We start from the raw sequence: 23294 nt of genomic DNA, 5'->3' as shown, positions 1-23294 counted from the left end.
CATGATCTTATTCTAAAGATTTAAAAAAAATGTTCCATAAGGGATTACTTTGTAAGACTTTCTGGAATGGCAGTTCCTGCAATCTCAAATGGAACCAGAATGGCATATCAACTCAAAAGACCTACATTTGAGCACAAACGCCAACTGTCCTTACAGGCATAAAATACTTGGAACAAATTTAATTAATCCAAGATGGCTTTTTTGTTTTAAATACAGCACTGCAGATTGAACTCAGGGCACTCTACCACTGAGCTACCTCCCCACCCCCATTTTTGAGACAGGGTCTTTAAGTCTCCCAGGATGCCCTCAAACTTGTGATCCTTCTCACTCTCAAATCACTGGGATTCCAGGTATACACCATCATGCCTAGCTAGTCCAGAACATTTTTTAATTCGAATCTTCTAAAGTGAGAAAGTGAGCAGTTGAGAGCTGTCACTGATCCACGTCGAGGACTGCAGAAACAGGACAGTGAATAATCATGGGTACAGGTGGTAGGAGATGATGCAAAGCCTGACCCCAATATGGCGAGGAGAGACATGAGAGCCCGCATAGGAGTAGAGATACACCAGAGATATTTTAGAGATGAGGGGCTAAAAGGAGGCCAGCCTGGTAAAATTTACAGACACCAGAGCGAGGTAACACCTCCCCCGCAGAAGGCAGGGCAGACCCTGCCAACTAATCCTGGCCCTGTTTCCTGATGATCCTGTGCCCAGCCCCATGATCCTTCATTCGAATGGCAGTTGCCAGAGATGAGACTGTTTCCAGGCTACCTGAATGGCAGATATCAGAACTACAGTTGAAACCAGCTGGCAGCAGAGATGGCACCATGCTCCTAGTACTCTAGGTTCTCAGATAAACCTGCTCTGGAAACTTGGGGAGGGATGAGCAGACTGCAGAGTAAAAGTACATGTTTTAGCTTAAGGGCCGTAACAATTTGATTCTACTGCTACAGTGCAAAAGTAGCCAAAAATGATATATAAACAAATAAGTGAGGCAATGTTTCAATAAAATTTTATTTGTGAACACTGGAATTTGAATTTCATATACTTTTCTCATGCTACAAAATATTTTTCAACCTTTTTAAAAACCATTTATTATTCTTTTTTCCAACTTTTAAAACCATTCTCAGTTCACAGGCTGTGCAAAAACAGATGGCAGGTGAACAGGTCAGTTTTTGCTGAACCCTGGGCTAGAGTTAAGGGATTTTTCCCACTTATTCTTCAACATGCAGATTGTGAACTATGTTACCAAACAGACCACAGCAGTTATTACTATATCTATTTCAATCATTATTTATTTGTATCCATTCACACCGTTCAAGCATTCACTTGGCACCTATTCAAATTTGGGTACTGTGCAAGTTCCTTCTTTGGGTCAATGAAGGACAATCAAGACATGGCTCCTCTCTCAGACACTATGCTTCTCCTAGTATCAGAAAAGACACCCCAAAGTACAGTTATATTTCAGAGGTGTTCTACAAGATACTTGCATTAGGTTCTTAGGGCAATAGTAACAAATTACCACATAACATACAGTCTTAGAGAACATAAGTCTGAAATCAAAACATCAGCAGGGTTGGAACCTTCTGGAGACTCTCAAGGAAACCTGTTCCATGACTCTTCTAGTTTTCTGTGGCTCCAGCAATTCTTGAGTTCCTTGGTTTGTAGATACACTGCTCACGTTTGCCTCCATCCTTCCATGACTAGCTTCTGCTGTGTGTGTGTGTGTGCCTGTGAGTATGTGTGTGTGTGTGTGTGTCCTTTTTCTAAGGACTTGTTATTGGATTCAGGGCCAAATTTAATCCAAGGTGATGTCCTCTCCAGGTTCTTATTTGCCAGTACCCTTTTTCCAAGTGGAGTAATATTTATAGATTCCAGATGTATATGGGGGTAGGGTACTAGTCAACCCATTACAATATTCTTAGAAGATGCCTAGAAAGATGCCAATAATAAAAGTTTCATGAAGGAGGTAACATACACTGATCGTTGAACAATGAAAGTTGGTACTGGTCAGCTAGACAAGGAGGAGAAAGAGGAAATCATGTTCAGGTTTCAGACAGCTCAGTTATGGAAGTGTGTGGAGCAATCTGTGAGCAGCAAGGAGTTGAGCGTGGCTGGAGAACTGGGTATGAAGTGGGAGAACTGTGAGCAGGAGGCCAGGTAAGTCAGCAGGAGTTTGGTATGAAGAGCTGTGTGCACCATGATCTGGCAGATGAATCCAGGTTTTGTAAAAGCTGCTGTGATGTACTTCCATGGTTACCCATTTTAACTGTATTACCTCAGATACTCTGTCATTAAACTACTGCCACGTCAGACTAGACAACCTTCAAGCAGCTTCTCCCAACCAAGAGATTTAGATTTCATGATTTAGGTTTTATGACCTTTCACTAAAAAACAAGTTAGTTTTCTACCACTGAGATCGTGGACTTCAATTTCCTCCTGGGAAGTCCCTCTTCTACTCACTCTTCTCCCAATGTTAAGGGCTGCTCTTCCTTCCACACCCTGTGCTTCACGATGCTGCCCTTTCACTCCTGAAACTGAGAATCAAGCAAGCGTGCATTTCCTTCTATCACTATGTCCATAAAGAGTAAATCAAGAAGAGAAGGCAAGTTAATGACAAGATCCTGGGCTTATATACATAGCAGTTTTAAGAGCAATTAAAATGATGTACATAGACAATACTAGAGACCCAGCTGTTTATCCCCTAACAGAAGTAAAAATTATGCAATGTATATATGCATTCCATAAAACTATACATGGGGAAAATCTCAGCAGCCTAAAAACATCAGTAAACCAAACCACACTTAGAAAAATGAAAGCTGATTTTTATTTTATCATCAACAGCCATTCTTTAAACATGAACATGCATACGTAATATTCTACGCACACATCACAGTTTTTAACGTTAGTTAATAAAGGTTAAACACACAACATACATCCTTTAAAAAAAGTCAAAATGCAAACTTAAAACTTTAAACAAAAGTCTTAACTAATTTAAAAAAAGTTTTGTGTTGGGTACCCTTTGTACAACACAGTTAATTTAAACATTTTCATTTTGGCTGCACATGAAAAAAGCGGCAGTAGAAAATAAAGTCATTGAAGGTTTTTAAATAGCAGAGTAGGCAGTTTTGCCATGCAGGAGAAGCAATATTAAATATTAGTTTTCAAAAAAAAAATCCACATTTAAAAATATTTAGTTCAAGTCACAGAATTTTTCTCAGTAGAGAACCCAATGCAATGCATAATTAGCTGCCTTAGATGGCCTGTTTGAAAGGACAACGTCCCCTCAGAGTATAACTTTACTGATTTTGGCACAGAAAAGAAGTCTTAAGAACAAGAACATGATTAAAAAAGAGGGAAGAGGAACCGGGAAAGAAATAAAAGCAAGAATAAATGAGATAGTAATTGCAATCACTAAAAAACTGTGCATTCTCAGTCATTGCAGAATACTGTCTTCTGTCTACAGCAGGTGCTTACTCCAGAATGGTTATTGCAGCATGGATTTAATTTGCTTGGAGGTAGTCTCATCGTTCAAATGTTTTGTTGTGTACCTAAAAGAAAAACCTTGATCAAGTTAGGCTTAAACAAAACCTGCATCAGGTAACTGGTCGGGCAGATCTCTCACGAGATCAGGCACTCCCCCTGTAGCTGCCCAGGTGAGGCTGTCCGTACCTAACAGAACAGCCAATCACTACTTCACTTAGTTACAACTACCCTGCCAAAACAACTGGTTCAACTCCCAAGCACACAACTGGCAACCCTCTCACTCAGAGGAAAGTAACGGCTTTATCACAAAGGCTGGCAAATTAGGGCCCATGGCCCAAATCCAATCCACTACCTATTTGTGCATGGCCTGTGAATCAAGCAAATTTATTTATTTATTTTTGCACTCTGGATGGCTGGGGGTGGGGAATCAGATCAAAAGAACAGTAATATTTGATGTTAACATGGAATTATATGAAATTTAAATTTTGGTGTTAATGTATTAACAGATGTATTGGAACATACTGAGTTGATTAATTTATGTTATTATCTATGGTTACCTTCATGCCACAATGGTAGAGCTGAACAGCTGTGACAGAAACCGTGTGGCCCACAAAGCCTGAAATATTTACCTACGCTGGTCCCTTACAGTTTTGTTCTATTCTGCTCTAAAATAGCTCAAAGACTACAGCTCATATCTCTAAAATGTCTCAATCTCTAAGAACCTTACTTCCAGGCAGGTGTATTCTACTCCAGCATGCAAATCCAAACTAAGAATCCCCAAACTGAACGGCAGTAATGCATGAAGATTCACCACAGGATTCCTTTAAACAGCTGAAATCCAATAAGCAATCCTACTACATGTTGGGCACCATTCCAGCTTACTACCGAGCAGAGGGAGAAAGAATGATGCACCACCCGTACGGAAAGGGTTAGCCTAGGAGCAAAGGAGGGAGGGACAAGAGGTTAGAGACAAGGGAAACCCAGTTCTGGAGGACATGTGGAGGTCCAGAGTAGGTTGTCTATAGATTAAATGCAATGAAAGCAAATACAGGGCATTAAGTAGAGGAGTAATGTGACTTAATTTATGCTTTGATAGGATCAGCCTGGCTATTGAGTCAGTGCTGTAAGGAGAAGGAACCACATGGGAATCCATGGAGTTACTGCTACTTAGGATCAAAAGATGCCCAAGGCTTGACTGGATTAGTAGCAATGGAGACAGGTGCACAGTGCTTGACTGTGGGATATGTTTTGGAGAGAAATTAATCTGGTTTACAAGAATTTCATACATAAACTTTTTAAGCACTGGATCATTTTAAGCAGGTTCACATAGATGATCTTTCTGTGTTACAGAAATTTAGTCAACTGTTAAGTTTATTTCAAATAAATTAAAAAAATTAAAGTATCTGTACTCACACAGGTCTTTGGAGAGGCAAAGAGACAAACACATAGTAAGTATTCTTTGTGATGTCACTGAGAAATGACTCCTAACCTGCTCTCATACTATGGAACAGACACCAGAGTGACTGGTACATAACAGAGGTTCAATCAACATTTGTGAAAGGAAGAAAAGGTAGGCTGCCAGGCTAACGAGAAAAATCTACAAAGAAATATTTATATCAAATGGGTACTAATGGGGCAAAGATGGAACCCTTCTATTCTATATGCAAATAAACATATATAGCTACACATAATCCTACTTATATGTCAGGAAATAAAAAGTTTTGACAGCCAACTCTTAGGAATGTACACAAGAAATCTACTGCAGAAGAGTTAGAAGTATTTCTATGCAGCAATATGTTGCAACATTTAAATTTTTTTAGTTGTACATGGACACAATACCTTTAATTTATCTATCTATCTTTATTTATTTATTTATTTTTATGTGGTGCTGAGTTGAACCCAATGCCTCACAGTGCTAAGCACTGTGCCACAACTACCACTGAGCCACAACTCCAACCCACTGTTGTGACATTTAAAGAACCCAGTGCTTTCCCCTCTACCATGACACAAGTCTCTCTTCTGCGGATGTGACCCTGCTTCCACCCATTTCAGCTGTCCATGGACAGATTCAGTCCAGCAGCATACTGCAGCACCATTTTCTTTTATCAAGAAAAAGCCAATAACAACAAATGTATGTGAAAATAAGCCTGTTATTTCTCTCTGCACACATAAACAACGTCCTTTTCCAAATGTATAACACTTCTCTACTGAAGAAACCTACCTTTACTCTTAAATTTAATAAGGTACTCATCTACCACTGAACCTCTCATGACTAACGGTATTTGCTTCCATTTCTCCACAGGGAAAATGTACACATGACCTGTTGCTTTGTCTTATTAGCAATACTGCAAAATGGAGATACTACACAAATAATTACTGCAGAACAGCACTCAAAACATACACATGGACATAGATGCAATTATACTTCCATTTAAAATCTTTTGGTCATTAACCCTGCAAAAGAGAAGTTCTAGATTGTAGGGCTCTAAATAGCACTTGCATATTACTTTGGGGGTTATAAAATACTTCCTTAACACTATCTCATTTGCTGAGTGAAGCATTTGAAGGCTGGGTCAACTTAGTTTAAGCAATGTTTTTCAAAATATCAGCCAGGGTGTGCCTGAGTCCAATTTGACCTAAATGAAAAAAATTTCTGAAGGTAGTAACTTGGGAATCTGTATTTTTCACTGTCCAGGTGATCTAGAAGCACACTAAAGTTCAACACATGATAAACCCAAAACTTAAAGGGACAGTATAAAGTATATGGAATATCAAGAACGAAATTTGGCCAGGTGCAGTGGCATATGCCTGTAATCCCAGCAGCTCAGGAGGTCGAGGCAGGAGGATCGCAAAGCCAGCCTCAGTAACATAGCAAGGCTCTAAGCAACTCAGTGAGACCCTGTCTCTTAAAAAAAGAAAGAAATCTTGAATTTGAAAACAGGTTCCAACATTTACTAGCTGTATGATCTCTGATTTTGCAGAGCTCAAGGTAATTTCTAAGCTTGTAAGTGGAGATACTATCAATATTGATACCCACACCTCTATCTAACTGAGCTGTGAAGAACAGCCTTACATATGAAATTGCACTGTCAATTTATGAGCTATGAAATGCTACAAAGCATCCAAGTATAATGATAAAGCTTATAAAACTTCCCAAGTGAAACAGAAGACCCACATATTGAATACACTAAGAACCAAACAGTTCAAGAGTTTTATCACAAAATTTTATTTTCTAATTTCCATTATATTTTGGAAAGAAGCTTAAACAAAGCTGACAGATGCCATCTGCCTCTCTAGTGGGTAACTCTCCTCCTCCCCTCCTCACTCTATCCTTCCCTTCCAACACTCCTTTGTCCTAACACTAAGGAAAAAGGAACTGAACTACCCTCAAACTCTAAACAATACTGGATTCTAAGTTTCTAAACTCATCTTTGAAGCACATCTCCTTCAAGGTGACAAAATAATACCAAACCTCCTAGATCTCAATTTCCTCTTCATTTTAACAGAAGATTTCCTTCTTTTGCTGCATCAAAGTAGAAAGAAAAGGGCATGAAGGAACCAGGATGAGACTCAGGGAGCATCCAGAAAAGAACCCAAGAAGGAGAGACAACACTGTATTGGTAAAAACCTCAAGAGAAAAAATTCAAAACACCAGGCTTATGGTTGAAATTGCTTTACGTTATAAAAAATTTAAACTAAGTTCCTAATCCTTCTAATGTTCGTTTAGAATAGAACTCCTTTATTCAGGCAGTCAATGCTTCTACAAGACTTTCCATCACCTTAATAAAAGCACTTAGAGCGTCCACTGGGCTGAAATGGTAGACTCCATACTACTCACATTTTGAAACATTTTCTTCAAATATTTTCCTAACCCATTTCTTTTATACATATGTTTGTGTACATACACACCTGAGAGCATTTAGAAGACCTTCTACACTATTAGGAGGTTGGTCCTTAAGAACTTTGATACAGCCTTTCATCTAAGGAAAAAAAGAGAAAAAAAAAAGTTTTTATATAACATTCATTTTCAAAACAATAAAACAAACTTAAAATAAATCAGGACCATAAATATACAACTTGAGAGATTACATACTAAAAATGCCAAATCATTCATTCTTAGAACAGGAAACATACACACACACAAACACACACACATACACACACCCCTACACCTAGTAGTTATTTTCAGTTTGTGAGTAAGACATACTTTTTGAGAACTAAATCAGTCAAACTAAAGTACCACCCACACTAAGGAAAAGCAAACTGCTAAGGGAAGTCTTTCTGGAAAAGACTTCCCAGTTGCTTAAGTAGCAACTTAAAGGACAGAATTGATATGCTGGCAAGAAAACAGAGGCACTTTTGAAGCCTCCCATTATGCAGAAGGCAGATAGGAATATTGCAGAACTGAGAGGGGAGTCACAGAGGCCAGGCACAGGGACTTACTATAGGCTGCTAAAACAGAGAACAGCTCAAAGAAGATGGCACTTAACAAAGATTAGCCTGGTTACTGTGAAAAAGCATAGCATGGTGCAAAGAACACAAGCCTAGGAAGCCAGAGAATGCAGGTTTACCCTCCTCGCTCTACCATTCTTTAAAATTTTATTACTTAATATCCTAAACTTCAATTGCTCTAGTAGTGAAGGGGAGATAATACATCCTAAAGGTATTTTCACGGTGACACAGGAAAACAAATGCAAAACTCCTGGAACATGTTAACACACAATAAATGTTCACTTATTTTTCTTTACATTAGACAGAAGAACATGAAGGCACAAAGACTGGCTGGCAATCTCTAACTGAGATCCCAAATGCTAAGACCCTGACTTAGCTATGAAGGGGAAACTAGGGGGAAGGGAAAAAAATAACAAAATGAATCAAACAGCATTACTCTATGTAAATTTATGATTACACAAATGGTATGCCTTTACGCCATGTACAAACAGAGAAACAACATGTATCCCATTTGTTTACAATAAAATAAAAAAAAAATTAAAAAAAGGGGAAACTAGTAGACAATCCTCACCAAACAATGCTGACAAACTGAATGTGAGAGGGTGACCAAAAAAAATATCTTACATAATTATTTATAAATAATAAAAAAAATTATTTTCTCTAATAAAAATAGAGAAACCAGAAAATGACTTCTAATATAAACTTTTACAGAGACAATGAAAGCAGAGTTCTGGCTATAATCACAAATTATTATGAATGGGTAGGGGGAGAAAATAAGTAAAATCTTTCACTTTTTTATTGGAGCCCACTGCTGACTTCTAGTATACACTTTGAAAGAAACATTTTCTTTGAAGTGGTCTTTGGCCTAAGGAACTGAAGGGCATGATTTGAAAATTTCACTTATTTGATTATCTATTTATATTGTCAAATACGTAGAAGGACCCTATGGAAATATTCTACAGATAATACAGTTCTCCTTCAATCATTTAACTCCACCTGGAAACAGGCTATCAGAAATATGGTCAAAGCAGAGAATATGAAAAAAACCATCATTATCACAATCAGGTTCTGTTAAGAGTCCAGACTGCCAGTTTTTTTTAAATTAAAGCCCGAGATTTTCATGTAAGAAATTGGGAGTGTATAAAATAATATGTAACTTACATCAATTTTGGAAGTTTTGGCAAATGCTCCCACTGGATGTACGTGGTCATAGAGTATTATGACACCCACCATTACCCGCAAGCAGAAAGATACTGTATCTTCATTTGTAAATCTGCTTCTATACTCCCTAGAGGGCAGAAAAGATGTGGATGGATTGAGGCACATCACAAAACTCTTAGCTTGCTCCACTTTCAGTTGATATTGCCTTACTCCTTCGTTCTCTAATAGGGCTGTTAACATTAAGCCCTCTTCTCCACAACGAGGTCCCCAGAGAGAAGGAGTGGTGGAACAGCTTCCACCCATGTTTTCTAATTTCCATTTGCACCTACCTTAGGATATTATGCCTTCCCCTTGACAGGCAACAATAATTTTAGAGTAATCAAAAGTAGCCTCTAAGTAACAGTTTGGGAATGAGTATTACATAATGACTTCTGCCAATAATATGATGAAAAGTCACTAGCTTAATAGAGCAAGTATAAAATTGCAAGCTATTTTAGAGGCTGGCTTGATCTAAATGTATTATCATATTGCTGGATTTGAACTTTACTAAAATTTAACTATATTCTTCTCTAATTTGGGAAAAAGAAAATAGAACTTTTGTCTCTATGGTAGGCAGTATGGCATAGCAGAGAGTGTCCAGGTCCAGACTAGGGACATCCAGATGTGTGTGCGTTGGCCATCACACATGAGCTCCTTCATTTCCCAAGACCTCATTCCCTGATGTGAGGAGGAGGAGAAAGATGAAAGTTGTCCTCCTGCTTCATGAGGTTTTCCAATAAGATGAGGCAGAGAATATTATTTTACAAAAAGTACCACCTTAACAAAAGGTTACCTAGTAAAAATCATGTATTATTCAAGAATCCATCCAAAAGGTATTCTTTCTGCTTGTTGATGTGAAAATCCAATCAGTACACATGGTGCCATACGTCACAAATGCTTGAGGAGAGAATTCGGGTTGAAGTATAAAAAAATATAAAAAAGAATGGAACTAATAATGGGAGAGAAAGGGATAAAGAATAACTCTAGCCCTCTGGCAAAAAGGCAAGGTTTTTTCTAAACAAGAGAAATAATGTTTGTAACAGGCATAACTAAAGCTTTTCCTTTACTCCTTCCCCTGCCCAAAAGACCACCACACAATTCCTGTTTCTAAGAGACCAGCCGATGAGTCTTACTGGTCTGGGGTCTTACTGGAAACTGTGCACTTTTGGGTATGTTTCATTTCAAAGTACTGTCAGAGTGAAAGATCAGCTTATAAAATACTCACGGAGTTTCCAGCATGACTCTGCATACACTAGCCATGGTGCTTAAACAGTCTGTGGTATTTTCTATTGGTAAATTTTTGTTCTGTAAGTGTGAGAACAAAAAAGGTAACAAAGTTACTTAATAACTTAAAAGTTAGCATAATATGAAAAATAAGCAAATTTATTATCTGGTTCCTACTCCTAACTTCCTAAATAATGCCCTAAATTCTAAGCACTGGCACCATCCTACTGAACTTGGGATATCCCTGTCCCAAAATGCGCTTACATGCTAGCTGGGGGAGAAAAACAGTGGCCATACAGATACAGGTTGGAGGCTCGAAACGTCAAGTGGTATTAGGATTTTATCTTAAGGGTACTAGGAAGGCACTGGTAACATTTTAAGCAGAGGAAGGAGGGAATGGGGTTTGTTTCAAGATTATTTGCTGCTGTATGGGCGAGGGACTATTGTGGGGGCAAAAGTGGAAGACTGATGAGCAATTGCAACTCGGATGCAGGTGACAGGATGGTGGAAGCAAAAACGTGGATTAGATTTTCAGATTCACAATATATTTCGAGGAAGAGTCAAAATGACCAGTTGATGGAGTAGATGTGGGGAGTAAGGTAAAGAAAGGAATTTAAAATGATAATATCAAAGTTTTGTTTGCAGTATGGCACTACTGAGAAAGGAAAGAACAGAAAAGGACAGGGTTGAAAAAGACAACCAAGAGTTCGATTAGGCCATGCGATCATGTGGCATCTACCATACCTCAGTGAGAGACTGCCAACAGGTGGGCAGACGTGTAGGTGGGTCTCAGGGAAAGGTTAGGATTCAATGTATAAATCTGTCTGGAGATGGTATTTAAGGTCATGGAACTTGCTGTGATCATCATGTCTGCAACAGGTGGAAGAGTATCAGTGCAATGAACACTTTCCTAGGCAATACTTACCTCTGATACAAATTTTGTTGTAGCATCACTTAAGGTTTTCAGCATGGGGGTTGCCTCAGCATAAAACAAAGACATTCGATTTGCCAATTCATTATTTACTTCATTTTCTCCTTCTGCCTGCATAAAAAAGTAAGAGTGTCTGATATCAGTTCATTAATTATTAAACATGGCAACATTTAAAAAGGACCAAGATAGTGCCTACCTCATTAATCTAATAAATGCCCCTAAAACTTACATTTCAGATGCTCGTGTATAATACTTATGTATTGCTTAAAAATAAAAAGAATACAACTGATAGTAAGCAATTTCTTTAGAAGATTAACCTCTAAAATCTTAAATGATATTAAAAAATTAAAACCTTGACAGACTTTCTACTACATATAAGAAATTGTTCTAAATGCTATGGAGGATGGAGAGATGATTACGAATTGTATCCTGTCCACCATGTTAAAAAGGCAATGACAGAAAAAGGGAGTGAGAAAAACACTAAGTTAGACTGGAAGAAAGTAAGAAGGTCTCATGAAAGAGTCAGGTTTTTACAATGATGACAGATGAGCAAGGTATTCCTCCTACTCAGCAAAGGGAAAAACATGCTTTCAAATGCCTTGGTGGAGTAAATTTTAGCAAATCCAGTGTAACTGCGGGGCAGCAACTAGCAAAAGACTTGAGTTGGGGTCAGATTGTAGAGTGCATTAAATGATAGTTTAAGTTTTATTATCCTTCCAAATGTAATGGGGAACCATGTACAGTGTTAGAAGGAACAGTAAGTCAATTCTTTAATGAAAATAAAGATAGCAGGTAGACTATATCAAAAAGGAAGAAGATGCAGGTCAGAAATAAGTCATGCTGTTGTGGAATGACTGTGCACAAGAGGAGGAGTGGGCACTCAACTGTGATAAAAATGGTAGGAGAATGGGGAAGAAATGAAAGATAACTCACTTGAAAACTATTGGCTTTACCTATAATTACTGAGAAACAGTACAGATGTCTCTAAATGTCCTTGGTCCTCTAGTTATGGCAAGAATGGATACAGTAAGATTGTTTATTAAAAGGGTCAACTTCACATTAGGAACTGGTCTACATAAAGCCAAACATAGACAGAATGAATCCTTCACAGAAGAGAAATTACTACCTCCAAACCAGTGCCTGTCTTAAGAGCAGTTACTTCATAAGTACTTTTTCAATGAAAAAAATGGCTCCACTGGAAAAAATTTTTTAAAAATCTTTTATGCTCTTCCTTACACAGTTATACTATTTCTCTGCTAAACTACTTACCTGAGATTAGGGTTGTTCTTTGAAATTTCTCTTTTTACAATTATCACATGTAGGTTCTCAAAAAAAAAAAAAAAAAAAAAAAAAAAAAGAGCAGGAAATAATATTTTCTTCTTGTCTAATGTTTTACTTATGATATTTAACTCCTCAGAAGTAAAAAAAAAAAAAAGAAAAGAAAAGAAAGAGCACTAAGCAGCTTTAAAAAGGATGGCAAGAGATTAACAGGCCTAGAGCCAACAGAAGGACCAGGGGCAGTGGTCCAGGCCTATAATCCCAGCAATCTGGGAGGCTGAGGTAGAAGGATCCTAAGTTTGAGGGCGGTAAGACACTGCTTCAGAGCAAAAGAATAAGTGCCAGGGATGTAGCTCAGTGTAAAGTGTCCCTGGGCTCAAACCCCTGTAATAGGAGGTGGGGTGTGGTGGGGTGGGGGAGAGAAGAAAAACAGATGACAAGCTGTACTGGCCAAGGAACAGGCCCAGAAGTCATTTTTCTTCAGTCATAATGAGGTGCAGATGTGCTAACAGTCTATGACCTCACTCTCCTCTCTTGTCAACATCAGTTATTTCTCTTAGTACAGGTCACTTTCTCTCCAGGAGTCTTCCATTCCAAGAACATGGGGACAAAAAAAACCTCATAACCACTAATGTTAAAAGTTTCTGTACAGTTAAAATAAGAATACACAGAGAAAGTTATATTACCGATGTTATATAGACAAAAAGCAATTTTACTGTAGTGGTGGGAGTTCAAAAGACTAAGAGGAAAAACAAGCAAATACCACATGGTTTGCTACACTTTGCTCTCTCCTTCCACAGCTGTCGTTGTCCATAATTACTGACTAACTTTAATACTAGCTGTAACAACTGAATGAATGAACAAATAAAAAGAATAAAATGAACAGACTGAGAAAGGAGTTATTCTTACCAACCCACTAATTCAGAGTATTTACTTACTGGAACATTATTAATCCTCATACGACTCAACGTTCTTCTATAGTAGCTGAAATCATTCTGTATGGCAGGATTTGTCATCTAAAGAAGACATTTATGAAAAAAAGATGTTATTAACCAGACACTAATGTAAAATTTAAGTGAAAAACTACTACATATAGTTTTAACTAGCTAAGTGAACGCTGTCTATTTTGTAATGTCATTTTAAGAATGAATCTGATATCCACCCAGTAAGTCTTAAAATACTGTACTCAATCCTTACTGTACATATAAAAACCACACAGGCTGTTTTTCAGTCATGGGCAGTAAGTATACTTTCCTTCCTTTTTACACTAAAAGCTTATTTATAAAACAAAATTAACATTACCAAATAATAAAACCAAAAAGGAATAGAGAGGCACTTGCTTTGAATGAAAGTATATATACACAGGCATCAGGGCAATAATTCTCAAGCAGACTAAACTTTACATACAAATCATCTGTGCTCAGAAGTATTAATAAAAGAATTATAATAATCTATGATATAACTGTAAAAGGTCCAAGGCTCCTTAGGAATGTGGTTCTTTCATTTTCATTTTCTAGACTGCTGCCCAGGGCCCTGAAAAAAAAAAAACCAAAGGACCAAACCCAGGTCTCGTAACCAATTACTGTGTCAGAGCCCAAACTGAAGTCAGCGTGAAGCCCAGAGCTTCTACTCCTTCTAACAATAGGATATTTACAGTTATAAATACTATAAAGAGCAAGAAAGGGGGAAAGAAAAAACATGGTGGGGGAGGGAGAGAAGTTTTAACAATATTTTATATTAAAAGAACGGTGCAAAAATGGGATGAGCAGAAAAGAAAAAACATTAGAATACTCAGTGTTATTATTTCAGTGATTTTAAAATATGAAGTCTGAGTATTAGGTGATTTGCTCTTTGTCATATACCAAAAGATCTTCCATATTTTCAAATCCAGTTTCCCATTTATGCTAAAGTCCAGTTAGACAGCATTTAAACACATTTTATTAAGGTTTCCAGGCTTTTCCTCCTACTACTCATTGAAAAACATGATTTTCATATTTTCCAGGGCAAGCAGAAAATTCTACCTTGAGTTCATCAAACCGGAGTGTGAAGTGAAGAATTTCTGCAAACTGTTTGGCAAGAGCCTGCTCTCGCTCTAGGTGCTGGGTAGGAGAATATGGGGTACTGGTCAAGGCTCCCAGAAGGCCTCTTAATGCTGCTTCTAACAAAAAGATTAAAATGTTAAGTTTTTTTTTTAAATCTGTCCAATATTCATTTATTAAGAAGTGAACAATTCATAAATGTTCTGATTTCAATTCCAAAACAAGGTCTCTAAAACACAAAAGATCTATATATAATCAAAACAATAAAAGAATTTTAAATTTTGCCACTGCTCATGTATTGCATATACTCAAATTGAATACTATTTAACACAAAGAAACCTTAAAGGGGACTAATTCAATTTGTAAACCCAGATTCAAAATAGCACAGAATGTGAATCTGAATAACATCAGGAATGAAGGGCAAATTTTACATTACTTTCATCATTCCACACAGTGTGAAATTTGCTTTTATGAAATAGTAACTATTACCTATAGCTGAGTTACTTCTTCAGTAGCACTGTGTCCAGAGTCAAATCTATATGGCTAAGAGTTGATTGCCAACTTCTTCTACCTTGAAGAATATGTCATTTATTTATAAACACAAACTGCTTTCTTTTAGTTACTAAGAACAACGTATCGGGTTTAACAAGCTTCCTAAGTTATCTTTGGGCTTTGCATCTTGGGACCGTAATATAAATATTCTGATTTGTTAAATAGCAAAATAGTTCCTTTGAAATAACTCTATCTTTAGAAAGCAAGACCAATAAATACTATGTTTAAAAATCAGTATTTCACTTCAAAAAAATTGAACTCAAATTCAGTTATAGGTTACAGAATCAGAAAACTAAACTAGATTCTAGCCAGAGAAAATGATTTTAGAGTTAGATGATTAATAAGTAAATGTCAGATTAATACTGATGATAAATTAATAGATTTATGTCAGATCAACCCTTAAGAAAGGACCAGCTCTACTATTTGTGAAGACTTAACTGTGAGTGAACATCCCTACTCTGCATTTTTAAAGTAAGTGTGCTCATTTAACTTTCACCATCAACTATGGTCTGGGCATTACAGACAGATAAACTGAGTCTGAAATAAGTTAGAACCCAAGGTGACAGCAAATGCCAGGTGTTTCTGACTCCCAAGTCCACCTTAATAAATTCTCTTCCAAATAAAGGAACGTTCTATCTAAGTTTCAGTAACCTTATTTAAGATATGTATCTATTATGTGCCAGGTACTGAACTACACACTTCAGAGAAAATATTTTCCATGTACACAATAGCTCCAAATGGCAACTACTATCCTTTTTTAACTAAGTCAGAAAACTTGACTGCTTACTCTGTGCCAGGCCCTGAGAATAGAGGAAGACATTATGCCCACAGAGAGCCTTACTCCATATAGACAAATGATTCCAGGTGTGATAGGAGTGAAAAAAAGAGTACATGGTACATGATACAGTGGAAAGACACACAAATGGACCTCACCTAGCTGAAGGCAGGAAAAGACTTCCTTGAATAGTGTCATCAGGATTGAGACTGGAGTGTGCACTAAGAATGAGCAGGAGTTTGCAGACAGGGCAGGAAGCCAGACCCTGAGCTGAGAAGAGCACGACAGTCACAGAACTGCAACAAGACCAATACCGTGGAACAGGGAGGGCAAGGAAGAGCATAACCAGGGACCAAAGCAATACCCATACCATGCATGTGCCATGCCAGGCACTCTGGCCTTCTAATTCCTATGTCCCTAGAGAAACCTTTTAAGCTTGGTAGTGACATCATCAGATTAGTATTTAAAACCACACTTCACCTGCAGTGTGGAGACTGGATCATAGGGTAGCAATGCCTTATAGAGGTCTGAGAGTTAATGTGAAAAAGACCAATTAAGAAGAACAAAATTTCTGGTTATTTTGAGAAATCAGTTTACTTCTCCCCAAGATTCATTTCATGTGTCAGTGTTAATGCAAGTGGAAAGCAAAGATTGGAAAACAAAAGAACAGAAAGATAAAAGAAATTGTTAAAGGATGTTAAAGAGAAGAAGAAATTTGTATTTGCCTAGATTTGATCCAGTCTCAGGTGGTTGTTTTTTTTTGGTATGTGTTTGCTTTTCTGGTTTGGTTTTTGCTTTTTCTGATACTAGAGATCGAACCCAGGGGTCCTCTGCCACTAAGCTATAACTCTATACCTTTTAATGTTTTAGTTTGATACAGGGTTCCCACTAAGTTGCCCAGGACGGCCTCAAACTTGTAATATTCCTGCGTCAATCTCTCAAGTAGCTAGGACTATAGGTGTGTGCCACCATGCCCAGCTAAATCTCAGGGTTAATATCAGCATTCCACATGTGCTCATACTTTGGTTAGTAAGCATGGCTGAGTTCCAATGGCCAGTGACCAAGAGCGACAGAACTTCACCTCTATGAATGACTAAAGTCCTCTAAGGTGGAGCTACCAGAAAAGGAAAACTCAAGATGGTCAGGCTGTTTTTCTACCTTTAAAGCTGCTGGATCATATATATTCTCACCCTGCAGGCTGTGCTGATACAAGACCTACAATTCCCTACTTTAAGAAAAGAATCTAAGACAATGGACTCCACAGAAAGGTGGCCCAGGTCTCTAGCTGAGTTGGAAAGAAAGGATGGAATATTTAGGGGTTGGACTCTAATGAAGTCCTAAAACAAAACCATGAGGTTAGGGATTTTAGATAAAGCAGATGACTAAAGTAAATCACTGAGCTACTAAGCTCTGAATTCTGAAAGAAATAAAGAGCAGCTTGCCTGAGAATGAGAATCAAAGCTACACAGTAGAGTTGGAAGGAAAAGACAACTGGGAGAAATAATGAAGACAGAACAGTTCACAACTAGAACAAGAAGGGGGAAGATGAGACAATGAAACAAGGAGGAGGTCTCTGCAGAATTTTGCTTTAGAGACAACAGCTATCTATTCTTACCAAATGCCATCCACCCACTCACAAACACCATCCCTTGTATTCTCACACAACTCAATTGTGGACAAGGAGGTTTTAAGACAGTAAGCAGACATGACCACAATTACTATGGTCACTCTGAACCTTTTAAGTAGATTTAAATAGATTTTGCCCAGTGAAACAAACTCGACCATGTAGGATGGATTTGCTCATTATGACTCAAGGAGGCAGTTCCCAAAATAAGTTCCTGGAGCAGAAGGAAGACCGAGGCAAGACAAAGTGGTGTGTATACTATGTGATCACAAAACTTCCTTCAGGGAACTGTCCCAAAAAGAATGGCTCCAAGACCTCAGACCAAAACAAGCAAGTATCAAAGGATTCCCCAGACCTATCTTTTTAAACAGAATGAACAAACAAACAAAAAATCCATATCTTTCACATTAGGTGATACATGCCCTGCCTCTCTACATATAAATATGTAAAACAGCAAGGGATCAGGGTCCCTCTTCTGGAGACACCCCTGGTGTCTGTAATACTCAGGTCACACTAACATCTCCACAGAATTGCAAAATTCTGAAGGACCATGTGCATCTTGATGTCCATTTCGTACTTCTTGTGCTATTTGTGGCTTTTATCCTCATTTCTGGCTCAACAGTGCAGTAGCAGAGATGAAATGAGAATGAATTAGGGGATATAATGCAAAGAACTAAATAGAGAGGAGGCCCAGAGAGAATGCTGAAACCCACAGAAGTACAATGATGTGATCAAGACCAGAGCACTAATAAGAAACAAACATAGGCCATTACAATTACTATTATTATGACTGCTCCTAAATACCTAATACAAAGGTGCTGTATTAGATGTGTGTATCCATCAATACATCACCCACCCATTCAACAGACATTAAATATCTACTGTGTGCAAGAGAGGAAATGCATCTGATAGCTAGGAAACTAGAAAGTATCATTCACCAGGTTTATTGGTCAAAAGATGAGGGTACTGATTCTAAATTGGTACTTTAGAGAAGTCCCTTGAGTATAATTATGAAGGTTCAGGGCTTCCAACAGATAATAGGAAGATAGACAGTTTTTTGCATTTACCTATGCTACTACATCCCTCTGCTGAAATGGAACAGTGCCTGTGATGGGACACACACAACTGGTTAATTCCAACGGTTAAAATACAGGAAACTGAAGTTCAACTTGTTTGGCCTATATTTCAATTATTATTATTTTTTAATGACGTATGCTAAGAGGCCAAGATTACTTCAGTAGAATCTAAGCCATATAAAGCACTTTAACTTCACATGCACCTATGTATTTAGCACAGGAAAAGCTCTAAATACATAGAAAAGACAAGTGAGATGAAAAGTCCCAGGCTGACAAAGGTTACAGGGGTTTACATAGCTAGACAATACACATATTTGATCAAAAGGCAAAACTGTAAAAGAACTAATTTTCACACTTAGGACAATAAATTATGATTCTTATTTAGAGTATTAAAAAGAATTTATATAAACACTGCTATTCCAACCACTCTCTACATTTAATAGTCTTCCTCAGGCCCATGAGTTATCTGAATTCTTGTGTTCTTAAAAATCATACAGGGAAGGACTGATTATAGAGCTGGAAACAAAAATTCTACCAAGTGGTTTTCTCAAACTAAAACCCTTTAGTATACAAAGAAAGTAACTTCCTTGTGACAATTTGTTCAGAAAATGGTCTAAATAATTCGAAGACCTGGGTTGATTGGGGTGATAAGCAGATCACACTGTGATCTTACAGATACCAGCCAAATTCAGTACAGTGAACATAAAATACTCTAAATTTTAATTTCTGACCCTTAAGATATGTTTTTCACTAGGCAAGTCTTAATTACAAAACTTTCAACTCACCTAACCTCTGAGAAAATTCATAAAATTTCTTTAATTTGCCTACAAGTGGAACGACTGCACCCCACGCCTTCTCTTGCAACTTCTCATCTGCTGGATGTTGGATTGCCTTTAAAATCCAAAGAATAAAAATTGTTAGATGTTTAAAAATAACAACAGTATCATTTTTACATTAAAATACAGGTTTTAGAGAAATGCAGAAAACCCTGGTACATTCATAAAATTTAGAATAATGCACCCAGTAATGCTGAGAGTGGATCTTCTCAACTCCATGAATACTTTAACCCTATTAAAATACATTTTTAGTTTCCTTGCAAAGATATAATCGAATTAAAAAATAGAATATGTGTTTGTGAACCAAAAAAGTAAGGCAATAAAAGAAAATGCCATCTTTGGGAATAGACTAAGAAACAATAATTAAAATTCCAGGGTCTGAGCCAGCTCTAAGAAACCTAGCAAATACTTATGAACCTAAATCAATATGAAAAATGTGATTTAAAAGTTATCATGTGTAGTTATTCCCTAGAATTACAATCTATATTGGATTTCAAGTTTTCTCAGACTTCTGAATAAGAAGACAAAAAACTAGTTTCAAATCTGAAAGGGGAGAAAATAATCTAGATATCCTTAACATAAAAACAAATGCCTTTTTCTATACCTAGCTTTTCAAGCCACTGAGCAATCTTTTCTGAGTATTGAGGGTTTCCCCAAGTATATTTTCTTGCTTTTATCTTTTGCCTACCGATGCTTTCTTAATCTTCGGAGAACTTAAAGTTTTCTCTACCATCTCCAAACAAACTAAACACACCATGTGAAAGTTGAAATTCACAACCAAGACAGGGCTTGCTTATAAACATGATCAAAAATACTGACACATTTCAAATTTTCCAAAGCACTAGTACTCTGAGACTCTAGACAAAAACAAAAATCAAGAAAGCAAACTAAAATTAAATCCAGATGGATTTAAAGGATCCTGTGAGTAAACCAGCAATAAATCAAATAAATGGGCTGTATACTGAAGTTATTTATATGTGTCTCAGTAATTTCAGATTTCCTTTTTTCTATAAAAAATTTTTGAATGATGCTTAAATTCAACAGAAGCCTAGAGTCTATCTTATATACTTATCTAGAAATATCATTATATTAAAGAAAATCTGAAATGACATGTAACAATTCTAATTTCACATATTAATCTGAATACTTCAAAGAGTCTTTGATATTATAGTGATATACATGGAAATAATCCTTTTTTTTAGGTTCAAGCTCAGACTCAGTAATATTTTATATCAAGTAATATAAATGTTTATTTTATTATTCAGGAAGCAATCAAAGAGATGAAAATTAAAACTTCATTTTCTGAAGATACTTATTCAATGTTTCTTGCAAGGGTCTAAAAATTATTTGCTAAATATAAATTCATTCTCAAAATATCAAAAATGCTCCAGCAAATGTCATTCATATTCATAAGTGAAAAGGGCTAACAATGTCCATGGAGCCCGTGGGCTGAACTTAGCTGAAGAAATGGGTGCTCTTTTATGACAAACATGTTATGGTCTCCTTGAACTTCCCATCCTTCTCCACTCACATGACTTTCACAGCTGGCAGGTAAGGTTTCAGGGTCAACACCCATTACAGCTTAGCATACAAAAGGGCACTTATTAAGTGTCAGTGGCCAGGTTGTTATCCTGTAGCAGCAGGTGTTTTTCAAAAATGTTAAAACTGTTAAGGACACATCTCAACATTAGTGGGAAGTACTTATTTTCTTGATAAGTAGTGTATCCTAGAGAATAAGGTTTTTGCTTATTAGAATCTAACTTAAATCACATTTTATTTAATTTTAAATCGTGTTTAATAAAATGTTTTTAAAACAAATATAATTGTACATCATTACCATACAACTAATAGGACAGTCCCAGTTTATATTAGGTAGTGTCAGGCATGGTGCCATATCGTTTATACAGATTATTTTTTACCTTCACAACTCTAGGAGTTGCTTCTACATTTTTGCTACAGTAAATAAGAGCATCATGAAGGCTTTATGTTCACATTTCCTCTTGAATTATAGTTGCTGGGAATATATTTTCCAAAACCCAATTACCTGGCACAAGAGTATAAATAACTTTAAAGTTCTTATTTCATACACTGCCAACCTGACCTCCAAAGACAACCATTCTACACTCTCACTTGCACTGAGATTATCTGTTCTTCATAATCCAACTAAAACTTCTTGACAGTACTGTGTAACTATCAGAAAAGCTGAACATTTTTTCTATTGGGTAGGTTTTTTCATGAGTCATATGGTTCAATGATCTGAGTCTTATTAATCAGCAATATTAAATCTTAATATTCACCTATGACCATTATAATTATTAATTCTCTGTATGTTTGACATACAATGAACTTTCATTTGAACCTCCCTTTCTTAAATTGTTAATCTACTATTCAGAAACCTTTTTTATTTGTATCATTAAACCTACACATCAACACATATTTCCCAATGAAAATTTCTTCGACTACTTGAGTAGTTTACACATTTTTCCCCATCTACAGATTGAAATACAGGTTATTTTTTTAGTTTTGTATGTTACATATTTCATATCTATATTTATCTATTTCTTTGTCCTTAATTCTTTTACCAAACAATTTAATGATGGTACCTTTGTAAGTCTTAAAGCTGGGAAACACCAATCTCTTGCCATTGCTTTTCATTTTTTCCTTATATTATGATGTTCCTTCAGTGTTTTTATAGTATATAAACTTGAAAAAAAATCTTTTGAGACATTTATTTACTTCTCTCTATCATGGAATAGTATGAGTGAACTATATGTGGTTACATCTTGTATCTTAGGAAAACAGCACCACTGTGTGGATCTGGCAGCCTAAGAGAGCTTCATCCTCTAGTCATAGGGTTAAGAGCTCCTGGTTTCATAGCCCATAAGCCCTCAAGCCCTCTTTGAAATGTCATATATATATATGTGTGTGTGTGTGTGTGTGTGTGTGTGTGTGTGTGTGTGTATATATAAAAAAGCTTTCACATCACTGTAGTCTCTGGTAGAAGATTACAACTAAATCTTAATATGTGTTCAATTACTTCTACATACAAACTGAAGGAAATACTATTTATACTATTTTTCATTATACAGAATCTTTCTACGCATAGCAGAATAACATTTCTAATGGAAAGTATTACAGCAACAACAATAATGATAACATTGAAGAACACTAGTGTTGTATCTTTGAAAAAAACAGATAACAAACGGTCTCTGTCTCCATAGTGGATGAGATTTTTTTCTTTACTGTTTATGGGAGACAACTATAACCAATGATAAGAATCAATTAGGACAAACTTGAATCAAGATGAAGATACAATCAATAAGTTTATTTTATTTTATTATGTTGCTGGGAATCGAACCCAGGCGCCAAGCATGCCTCTACTACTAAGCCACATTCCTAGCACTATTAATCATTTTAGAGTAACCTGTGGATTGGTGAGACTCACAGGGAAAAGAATGATTTCACTAATTAGTTAATTAAGATCTACTTAACATTTAAATCTTTCACTTCCTTAAATGTTTGGTTTTTCAAAATACATTTAAATGTTTAAAGAACTTGGTTCACAGTAATAGTTACATGCCTTTATTTACTGAAATTGTAAGGTTTTAAGCTAATGACATTGCTAAGATTATTCTAAAGCTATATATTTATTTCTTCAGTTGTTAACTCCTTAATAAACATTATGCCAGGTGCTGATAAAATCCAAATATGCAAGAAACCAGGCTGACTCTCCTCAAACTGGAGTCACAATGGTGGCGAGATAAACACTAGTACCAGTGGTTTTAAAAGAGTGCTTGTTACCATAAAAGAAAGGTGTGTACA

The 23294-nt window shown here is 36.6% G+C and overlaps 1 protein-coding gene across 11 annotated transcripts in view; it reads right to left on the bottom strand.

The window, feature by feature from the left end:
* Nucleotides 1-998: 998 nt before the first annotated feature.
* Nucleotides 999-23294, bottom strand: part of Cyrib (CYFIP related Rac1 interactor B) — a 140844-nt gene continuing 118548 nt past the window's right edge. For 8 of the 11 annotated variants that reach the window (XM_047554304.1, XM_047554311.1, XM_047554315.1 and 5 more), the window contains 8 exons: nucleotides 19422-19527; nucleotides 14592-14728; nucleotides 13509-13586; nucleotides 11287-11403; nucleotides 10363-10442; nucleotides 9099-9225; nucleotides 7395-7465; nucleotides 1000-3550 (listed from right to left, as the gene is read on the bottom strand). In XM_047554304.1, the coding sequence (XP_047410260.1) occupies nucleotides 3487-3550; nucleotides 7395-7465; nucleotides 9099-9225; nucleotides 10363-10442; nucleotides 11287-11403; nucleotides 13509-13586; nucleotides 14592-14728; nucleotides 19422-19527 (780 nt within the window). In that variant the 3' untranslated portion in view covers nucleotides 1000-3486. Of the gene's footprint in view, nucleotides 3551-7394; nucleotides 7466-9098; nucleotides 9226-10362; nucleotides 10443-11286; nucleotides 11404-13508; nucleotides 13587-14591; nucleotides 14729-16094; nucleotides 16196-19421; nucleotides 19528-23294 lie in introns of those variants that run through there. The other 3 variants (XM_047554328.1, XM_047554297.1, XM_047554331.1) reach the window with 2 other exon arrangements.

Source organism: Sciurus carolinensis, chromosome 1 (assembly GCF_902686445.1).
Source record: "Sciurus carolinensis chromosome 1, mSciCar1.2, whole genome shotgun sequence".
Lineage (NCBI taxonomy): Eukaryota > Metazoa > Chordata > Mammalia > Rodentia > Sciuridae > Sciurus > Sciurus carolinensis.
This window is presented reverse-complemented; position numbering and strand designations above follow the sequence as displayed.